This window comes from Fundulus heteroclitus, chromosome 16, assembly GCF_011125445.2.
Source record: "Fundulus heteroclitus isolate FHET01 chromosome 16, MU-UCD_Fhet_4.1, whole genome shotgun sequence".
Lineage (NCBI taxonomy): Eukaryota > Metazoa > Chordata > Actinopteri > Cyprinodontiformes > Fundulidae > Fundulus > Fundulus heteroclitus.
The window spans coordinates 30,389,935-30,400,810 of NC_046376.1; the positions used below are offsets into that span (position 1 = coordinate 30,389,935).

The following is a 10,876-nucleotide window of genomic DNA, read 5'->3' on the forward strand; positions in this document are numbered from 1 at the left end:
GAAGTCAAATCATCAGCACACCTTGCTATAAGCCTCGCTTCACTTCTCTAAAAGCCATTTCCCTCTTTGCCCAACAATAGTGGCTCAATTTTCTTCCACTGGGCCCACAGGTGCCGTTCTGACCGCACCTTCATGATTCTCCTTTTCAGTAAATGAAACCGCCAGAGTGCAGATGAGTTCGAGAAATCTAATGCACCCACAGCAGCAGGAAGGTACACACAAACGCACGCATGGCTGTGCAGAAGCTCACAGGAAGCTGCTGTCTGCACGGCCTGCAGGCTGCTCATCTCTGCTCAGTTCACTTGACTGAACCGCAAAGTGGTGGAGGGAGGGGGAGGGTGGGGGTATGACCCCTGGTTACACAGGCTGCCTCATAATGGATGAGCACAGTCATTTGAACGCATCAGATCAGCATGCATCGGTGCCCATTCATCCCCGTAGATTTCGTCAAAGAGACGGCGCAGAGTGGAAAAGCTAAACCCTAAAATTAGATGAACGAAAGCAAAACCACTCATCAGAAAATTAAATGTATGTGACCTAAATTAGTACAAAATTTCCTGTCTTGAAGTAGAATCGGGTCACGTTGTGGCAATAGGCTTTGCAGAGACTGCGAAACCCTACAGGGGTGTGTGAAAGAATGGTAAGACTTTGTTTTGCTCAAAGGCTCATGAATTGGCTTTAATCTAAAAAAAAAAAAGCTGGTGGAACTATAAGTCAGGTAGCAAATTAAGTCAAGAAATAAGTGATTTTTAACAAAGACACCTATAGTACAATTATCAGCAACCCTTCTGTCAAAGCTGTGTGGAAGACTTACTCTTCTAAATCATTTCTAATGTTGAAGCACACAGAAAGAGGGGTCTTTAATCCTTCTTATTTGGAGAGTCTAGATCCGGAGTCAGAGGTCCTGTCTTAGACTTTTTTACTGACCTCTCGGGTTTTCTGTAGGATTTAGATTTGCTGACTGAGAAGACCATGGAAAAATTTTGACTTTATGTCTGGTGAACCACTTCTCCATTGATTTGTCCATGTGTTCATGACAATTAAATGTGAAGTGTTGAGGAAAATCAATGTACGTTTCTGGTCTATGCATGATGCTATGTCTGGTAGGATTCTAACACTGTACCCTGAATATATTGCCCATACTCTGAAACACAGCGGTGGCATCATCATGCTGTGGGGTGCTGGGGTCAAAGTGGATGGGATAATGGTCAACAGGGATGGGATGATAGATGGAGCTAAATACAGGGCGGTCCTTGAAAGATAACCCGTTAAAAGCTGAAAGAATAAGACTTGAGAGTTCACCTTCCTGCACAACCCTACATGCAACCAGAGCCACAATTAATGGTTTAGACTGAAGCATACAATTGCCACTGAGCATATGTGGTAAGACTTGAAAGATTGTTGTTGACATATATTCTCCATGCAATCAGACTTTTGACCCAGATCGCAGTCTTCTGGCTCATAATAAATGTAGATAAGGGTGTCAAGCAGGCAAACCAAAAGTCAGAAACAAAGGGCGAGGTTGGAAACAAATGAAGCGGGACTCAGGTCTGCTGTGTGCGCGGCTCACCTGCAGCCTGCGACGCCTTATTATCCCCGAGTCATCCATGGCGTAATGGAGTGAGCAGGGGGTTCCCTCGCTAAAGCAGTCTTTTGACCCTTTAATGGTGTGTTTCTGCGGGCGGGCAGGTCGTCAGCATCCGATCCGCCCGAACGGCACGAACCAGCGGCAGCCGCGCGTCCCAGCACACTCCGAACGAGACCGGGGTCACGTAGAGGAAATCCGGAGACACACGCACATGTCGAGCATTGTCGTTCCCTCTCTCTTTCTCTCGGTGAAAAAAAAAACAAAAACAAAAACAAACTACTCTCCTGGCTAACAAAGCGACGATGCGACTCCCTCCACCAGCCTCGCTTGCGATGTGCGCCCTGCCTCCTTTCTGCAGGCAGACATGCTGCCCTCTACGCGCTCAGAGATCCCGCTGTTCTCGGAGCATCCTTGACATCTCGCCAGAAGGTCTGCGTGGCTTCGGTGCGGTCCCGCTGAGCGACAGAAAGGCCTCCGCAAAACAAACACACCGCGCTCAGGCAGGATCGTCCGAATCAGAGTTCCTCCGCCTTGTTGTGGCTGCTGCAGACGGAGCCAAAGACGTGTCCGCTTGTCCCCACCTCTGCACACAAAGGACGACGTGTCCAAAGCGAAAACAACCAGGCTGGTAGTTCTGACTCATCAGGAATGCATCGCAGCGCTGCTCCGCCGGGCTGCTGCCTATTCGCCGCAGATCTGCCTGTTCTCGCCGGGAAACAAGCGCCTCCTCTCACAACCAGGCATTCCGTTCACGCTCTTCTTTCATTCATACCCACTTTTCTTTCTTTCTTTGTTTTTGTCTGCTTAACTTTCTGTAAAGTGGACGCGGTGATAGAATGGGGCGGGGGGAAAGCTAAACGCGATGTTTCTAATGTTCCCCGGGATTCCCCGCTCCTGTTCTCCAACAGCGGAGAGGGGTTCTCCTTCCACGAACACCCAGCCCACTTCCCCGAGCAATCGACACACTGCGGGGCATAGCTTAGCTGTAAGGGCATGCAGATGTGGGGGGTCAGAGAGCGGGGATGAGTGCTCTGCTGCTGATTGGTTTTTAGAATATTGTCAGAGGAAACGTGAAAACCTGGGCGAGCCAAATTCAGCACCACAGACAGCGGCACACGGTTAGCTCGGTAGCCAGGATCCTGAGCTTTTCACGTGACTGGCTGCCAAGGCAGTAAAACGCTAAATCATTAACACCCCCCTCGGTCCTGTTTAACATTTTGTCACATCGCAATCTCAGACCTCAGGTGTTATGTGATAGACAAAGTAGAGCACAGATGTGAAGAAACGCTTTCGAGGTTTAACTAAATGAATAAAAGTTTTAAAAGTCTGAAAAGTGGTACCCCATCACGTCTGACCAGGTTCCCTGTTTCTGATAAAGAAACGTGTTCCCACAGTATGGCGCTGCTGCCACTGTGTTTCATGGTGGAGATGAGGTGAGAGACGGTGTTGTTGTGCATGTGCACAACCAATTTGTTTTCTTCTTATTTATTTTCACCTGATATGACAATAATGAAAACATAGTAAGATCGTCATATTGCCTTTCTGCACACCGTCTCCACAAATTTCCCAAGCATGTGAACTTGGGGGTTTCAGTCTTAGAAAACAGATTCCACATGTCACATGGGGGGTGGGGGGCTGGCAACCATCTCAATCCATCATATGTTGGAGTAGACCCTGGACAGGTGGCCAGTCCATGACAGGGCAACACAAAAACACACTGGATAAACAACCTTAAATGCATTCACGCCTAAGGGCAATTTATAGTGAGCCAGTGTACTCACATAGAATCTATGCGTGCACAGGGAAAACATGAAAACTTCCTGCGGATAGACCAGCATCTTGCTACAGTGCTACTAACTGCACCAGTGTGCAGCCATACAAAAAAAAAAAAATCTGAAATAAATAAATAAATAAAGCCAGCTGAGACTCACCTTTTTGGCTTTTGCAGGGTTGCAGTCAGCAAAATAATGCTTTTGATTTCCAGCACCAGCGGATGGGTGGTCCCTTTGGCAAAGGCATTGCATAATGCTTTGCTGGAGATTAGGACTTTCACACAGTTTTGATGCAACATATGGTTCAGCCTGCCCACACAGCGATGACCTCATCAGCACCAAACGCAGGAGGAGATCTGCAGGGGAGCATCCAAGACTCTGAAAGCTGCCCACGCTGACCCAAGTGGCAAGAAAGACTGTTGTTGTTGATGTGTGTCCTGATGGCACGCTTATTCCTCTGCTGATGCGGTGGCCGTTGCTTTTTTGACAGCAATATGTAGGATATTAAGGATAATATGATGAAGCAAATTATTATAGTCAAGGTAAGGACATTCAGACACCTTTATAAAGTCTTTCATTACAATCACGAATTCAAACATATTTTATAAGGATTTTTTGTGATGAGCCAAACAAAGGAACGGATAATAGTGAATTTCTTTTTATTTCTTTACAGTGCAGCTCAAGCTAAGGTGGACAATGGAGAAGATCTATGAACAGGATTGTTGAAGTCTTGCCACAGATTTTCAAGTGGATTTAGATCTTAACTTTGATACATAATAATATCTTGATCTAAGTGATTTCCTCTGAGCTCTGGTTGCAGTTTTCGGATTGGTAAATTCCTGGATGGTGAATCTCTGCTCTAGTCTCAAGACTTGCGCACCCTCCAAAAGGTCTTCTTTCTGTATTTAGCTCTATTGACATACCCATCAACTCTGACACACATTCCTGTGCCCACAGAAGGGGGACAAAAAATCCCATAGCATGATCCTGCCACCGATATTTTTCAACGATTCTATAAAAAGTAAGTTTTGTCAGGTACTGGTCAAGAGGGTACAAGTGCTCTTGACACACTGCCAAGGCATTGTGTCAAGAGCATCAGCAATAACCTGAGGGGAGCAACCATTGCAATCATTTGCAGGATTCAGATTGCATGTGATTCCTAAAACAATGTGACCTCAGTCCTTTTTCGACAAAAATTATCTTTTTACCTAAATCAACTTAATAACTTATTGCTGTATTATTTTGTTTGTTTTCTGAAAAAAAAAACAGGAAAAGAATGACACAGAAGATTGGTTTCGGAAGGTGATGGTGTGAAATGTTAAAAGTCATGGCATTTTAAGTAGAAAAACGTTTGAGCAGGGATGGGTTTCAGAGTAGGACTGTCAGGAGAGGGGTTCCTCTTTATGCAAATAAATAAATACAATGTGCCATCTTGTGTTTGAATTGACCAAAATAACGTAGTCACATCTGTCCAAAAGTAGATTTTATGTGGATGTAACACATGGCAGAATTTTTCAAGGAAACCAAGCAGAGTATATCAGCACCATGCACTCAAATAATTTTTTAAACATAGTGGATGCATGATGTTTTGGGGTTGCTACTCAATGGGCCTGGACACCTTGAGGTCAAATTAATCTCTATACTAATGTATTTATGGGAAAGGTAAAGGTTTCATAATGTGTATTCATTAATAAAACTTAATTAATAAAACGCATTAGTTTTCTGATCAGCTCCCAAAATCTAGCTGAAATCTATCTGAAGGAGCAAAAGAAGCTTTATTTAACATTTAAGGGTGAGATAAATGTATAATAAAATACATTTATTTTTAGAATAACAATATTGACATTTTAATGGGAAACTGAATGAATAAATTGAATCTAGTTGAAGTCAGCGACAGAATAAAATCTTTCCAGTAGCAACACAAATAGTTTTCAATAATCAGCAGAGGAAACAAAAAAGCATAACAAACAAATACAGTCTAACTATTTACAGGGGAATTGTGAATGGAACTGACAGCAAAACAGCCAGAAAACAGCCTTACTGATAGAGAAGAACTAGTGTTCCTCCAGATAGATCTAAAAACTACTTACTGTCTAGGATCAAGCTTGGCTTTCTGCTCTCAGTTTCACCAGCTCTCTGCCCTCTTTATCTCAGCTGGAAGAATTGTCATCCTTCCGGCTTCACAGCTGTCCTGTCTCCCCAGGGAGGTCACTCTAATGCTCTGTGGCGCGGTTCAGACATCTTGATGTCTGCTCATTTTTGATTCAGAATTATGACCAGCTCGATCTGGCTAAACAAGCTCTATCGTGTCTCTAACACTGGTGCATGGGGGTGCAAACACCGCTGCCGGAACTTGAGGATTAAAGAGTGTGTGTGTGTGTGTGTGTGTGTGTGTGTGTGTGTGTCGGGGGGGGGGGGGGGTGGATTCAGTGAATAATTAAGCTGCAACTGCATTTTTACCAAGCAGATCCAGGCCTGATTAATCCAGGATTGATTAATTGGATCGAACCCTCACTTGCTGCTGGATCTGTGTCTCCATCAGTCTGTTCATCATGGTCCCTCAGTTTTTCGCCACACTGACTCAGCATTGAGAGCTTACAGACATTAGCCTATTGTGATCTCATAGGGGGTGGATGGGTGGTGGTACACGTGCTTATTGCAGATCTTTCTCTCACGAGAGCAGTGTATCAAATTAAAGGTACTGTATCCCTGGCTGGAGGCAGTAAACACCACCAAGGTTCCTGGCAAGCACTAAGAGCAGAACAAGGTCATTCATTATTTGGCAGGTATTGACATGGATCTATATAAGCACTTTCACATTACAGCTTCATGTGCACTGTTTTAAGGCAACCCCAGCAAAGGGAATACAACGTTAAAGCTCGATGTAATGTTATGGAAAGGGCCTTTTGCACAATCTTGGTCAGAAATGACCCAAAATGGTGGGCAAACAGGACAATACTCCCAAACACAGCAGCAAATCTTCGGCAGAATGAAGAATAAAATAGGAATCAAATTGCTTGTTGTTTCTATATACGAACACAGACAATATTGTGGTGAAAAGTGAGTTAAAATTCCTCCACAATGATGTGAGGGACTGATCAAGTCCGATGGAAAGCTATCAAATCACGGGGCGTGCTTTAGTTTTTCCACAAGCAGCTTTTCCACTTTGGCTCCATCTTAAATTAATAAGATGAGATCATTTTCCACCATGACAGGATGTTGTCTTTTGAATTTGTATTATTAAATATTCAGGGCTTTTTGGGAGGAAAAACAGCTGTAAAAACAATTCAAATAGAAATGAAGTGTCCAGATCCTTTCTGTTATGAAATCTCTGCGCTCCAATCTGAAATCATCCTTTGTGCTGTGTAAGTTGAGAGCGTCCCGAACCGAGCCAGGAAAAACAGCCCCAGTAAGCAGGCTGTTTTTTAGTTGGATTAAATGGAGCTGTCGGGCCGTTTGGCTGGCAGTCAGACGGCCGGATCGTCTCAGTGCTGATGGCAGTGGTTTGTTCTGCCGCTTGTATGTTGTGTAAAGCCTGACGAACAGAAAAAAAACTCTCCCCTCGCACCGCCGGGCCCCTCTCACCCACACAAAGCCTTGTTGTCTTTGTGCTCCTCTTGGCTCTGTCACCATCTGTGAGTGCTTCCTGTGCTCGCGATGGACACGCTTGATACATATCAACAGTCCTGCTGACTTCCAGGTTTCCTGGACTGTCTGGAAAACTCTGGGATTTTATTCAAGTCAAGTATTCTCTAGATCTGGATGGGAATGAAATACGAAAATGGAGAAATATTTCTGTTACCAGACTTTATTCCCTTCTTTAAAGGTTTTGTGCATTTATCCCATTTATCCATCTGTACATACATGCTTTTATATTTAAACATCCATCCACCCCCCCCCCTCCCCCATTTTTTAATGCCCACACATCTGTGCGACGTCACGGGTGACTGGTGCCTTTCTCCTGTGGTCACTGGTGGAGAGGCAGGGTACACCCTGGACAGGTTGTCAGTCCATCATGGGGCAACACAAAGACTAACAGGACAAACAAGCAGGGGCACACCTGTCACATGTTTGGACTCCAGGAGGAAGCCAGAGTACCCAGAGAGAACCCACGCATGCACATGGAGATCAACCATGCAAGACTGAGGGTTCAAACCCAGGACCTTCTTATGGCAACAGTGCTACCAACTGCGCCACAGTGCAGCCCCTACATTAAATATTTAAATTATAGTGTGGAAGAGGCATTTTCTATTTAAAAGTTAAAAAAGCTAAAACAGGCTAGAACTCAGAAGATGTTCACTCTCAAAGTGTGGAATATTGTCATGGAAACGTGTAATAACCCTGGCTGTCTGCTGCAGCAACGCTGCACTGATTTTCACAGGAAGAAACGTAAAGCAGGCAGAATCCAGGTGGGGAACACAGCAGCCTTTTTTATAACGTGGTCCAGATAGTTGCTGTTGAATGAGCTGCTGCTGCTGAACACAGAGATCACGCTGCTTCTATATCCTCTTGCGTAATGAAACTGTAATCCCTTTGACTTTAGGAGGGTAGCAGCTGCTTGGCGTGGTCTGGAACATGAGCTCATATCCACTAGTCTAGTAATTACATGCAAAGCAAATTACTTCTGTCATTAATATAAAGTTAAAGGCTTTAGCTGAGATGTTTGGAACAGTGCTCCAATGGCCACTGGAGTCTGGGTTTGGGTTCTAAGTTTTCAAAGCTTTCCTAAAACTATGCAGGAAAGTCCTGGCTTTGGTTGAGGTTTACTCTCAGACATGATGGAAAAATCAGCCCACCTGGTCCCAGTCTGAGCAGGATGTGAGCAGATGCGAGCAGGGAGGCTTTCCGGATCATGTCTCCCTCTCTTATTCGGCTCCACCATCAGCTGAATCTAGATGTACAGCTGCTTATCCACAATGCACGAAGCTGCATCACAACAGATGATGCTACATGTAGTACGCAGTGCATAAAACACAGGGAAGCAAAAATGTTCCAATGGATTAATCCTTTTATCCATACGAGAAACTGTACTTTCATTCTGAAATACCTCTAAGTCCCTGACTGTCAAGCTTTTAACCTTGTTCAAAAACAAGTTTTCCATGTTTGGCCTAATGTATAATTGACCAAATATGGAGGTGCATCTTAGGATGGCTGCCTTAAATGTTCAAACTGCTACATGCAAATTTAAAGAGTAATCATCATCATATTTCAAAACCAGGATTTGTTGCTTGTCGCTTTTTTGAACCAAGAGAGTCGCCAGAGGGTTCTGAAAAGTGCAACAGTCAAAAAGAGGTCTACAGAGGCTCATGATGGAGCTATGTGTGTTTTCTTTTAAAGATGGAGCTGCTTTTATACCCCACAACAGCAGAGCTACTGATGTCCATTTCTCCAAATTACCTCACAAAAACCTTTGAAAAAATAGCAATACGGATTCTAAATTCATTGCAAGACCATCATTTAACTCTAGGAGGGTACTACACTGATGATTTTAGACACAAAAGCAGGATTTTAACAAGTACGCACTAATTTGTCAAAATAATGACCAGGATATGTAGAGAGTACTGTAAGACATCCATGTTAGCAGTTTATTGGCAAAAACAAAGGAGGATTTGGGAGTGAGTTACCCTTTAAAGTGTTGAGATTAGGAAACAAAGCAAAGTTTTAGTTTTTTAAAGATAAGTCATTTAAAAGCACCTTTATGTAACAGAAACCTCCTTTGACTTTATTAGCGTCGCAGTTCCCAACAAACTCAAGTATTTCCATTCCTATTGTGTTTGCACAGTTTCTTTCATTCTTGTAAACAGTTTATTTTTATGCATAAATATGCGCGCACGTCTTTATTACCCTAGTCAGTTGCACATTTCAGTTGCACATTAATAGTACAGTTTTTCTCACTGTGTTGCATATTTCTCAAACTGTACAGTCTCTCATTTTGTTATATTTGTACCTTTGTGTGTAGCTGCACACTTACCTTTGCCTTTCACTGTGCTGCCGGGAAATTTCCCCACTGTGGGACAGTAAAGGATGTTCCTGTTCTCTTCTATTCTAAGATCATTGTGTCCTGATGCGGCGACATCATGTGGCATGGAGGACAGGGACCTTTTGCCTGTTTGTATACTAATTTAGTGTTGGAGAATAGACACCTTATCTCTGCCTCAAGACTCCTGCTTAATCCAGCCGCTGAAGCCCATGCCAACAGGTGCAATGGCATGACAGGCCGGTAATGCTGGAAAAACCTTCCATGGTGGCTGAATTAAAGCAATGCTGCAAACAGTGGACAAACACTCCAATTCTTCCCTCAAAGGGAGATCTATTTACTCAGATTATCATTTCAGAGTGACAAAAATGCAAAAAGAAAATTCTCTATGGGTGAAAAATATACATTTTTTCATACTGTAAAAGAAAATCTTTGAGGAAAAAAAACCCCAACAGAGATGGCATTTACATTTTGATTTACCCTTCAGTTCTTACTCATCCATTCAGTCGAGGTTCTGTGCTGCTAATGTTTTTCATGCATGGCCCTGATTTTCTCTCAACTGAGTTATTGTGACCCGCTTGATCACAGGCAGCAGCCACAACAATCAAACCACTGCAAATCATTTAAAACTGAGCTATGAAGATTCCAGCCAGAAAACCTCTTCGAACACGCCACTGTCAGATTCTGCCGAAGTTAACCACACTGAGTGTTGATTAAGTTAATATATAAATGTTTGCATAAGCCCCTCCTGTTCTCAGTGAGCTTGTAGTTCCACCCAGAGCAGCGAGCTCCATTACACGAGGATGTCATGGTTTGTTGTAGCTTTCTAACACACATGGGACCACAGACATGGATGCAACAGTCTTTTATTATCTAAACACCCAGACCCTGAGAGAGGAGCCTCCGGTGGAAACGTGAACTAGGCCTGGACAATATAGAAAAAAAGCACGTCGATATAATAGAAATCATGTTAATCAATATCGATAATTATCAACACATACAAAACCTATACTTTAAGTGCAGCCCTGGCCATTTTATGCTGCTACAAATTCTAACTCAACACTTTATTCAAACAACTTTTTAACAAAACTGCAAGGTTTTAAGCAAAAAAAACACGTGGGGGTGGAGCTTGGTGACGGAGTGTTCCTGGATCTGCGTTTGCGATTGGTTGGGGGGGGGGGGGTAATGACTGTAATATTAACCCACATGATAGGCTAGGGTTAGGAAGGAAAGCTGTTTTTCTACTGAAGTTTTTATTGACCCTTTTTTTCTATCATCGACATACGTCTATTGATCAATATATATTGTTACTGAATTACCGTCCAGCCCTAATGTGAACATGCCTGTGAGAAAAACCTCCTTTGGAAAGTCAGCTTTTCTGGTCCATGGCTCTTTTCCACCAACATGGCTCAGAGCCCATTCCAGCTCCACGTGTTTTCAGTCACACTTTTCCACTGGAAAAACAAGAGGTGCCAGAGCGTGAAAAGTGGTTCAACTCGGGGACCGCAGAATAGCCGGTTCATTTTTGGACCCATGACG

The 10,876-nt window shown here is 43.6% G+C and overlaps 1 protein-coding gene across 1 annotated transcript in view; it reads right to left on the bottom strand.

Moving 5' to 3' along the window:
- Positions 1–2,767, bottom strand: part of LOC105929905 (microtubule-associated serine/threonine-protein kinase 1) — a 98,043-nt gene extending 95,276 nt beyond the window's left edge. The window contains exon 1 of the mRNA XM_012867839.3: positions 1,571–2,767. Coding sequence (XP_012723293.2) covers positions 1,571–1,609 — 39 coding nt within the window. The 5' untranslated portion in view covers positions 1,610–2,767. The remainder of the gene's footprint in view (positions 1–1,570) is intronic.
- Between the last annotated feature and the right edge of the window lie 8,109 nt (positions 2,768–10,876).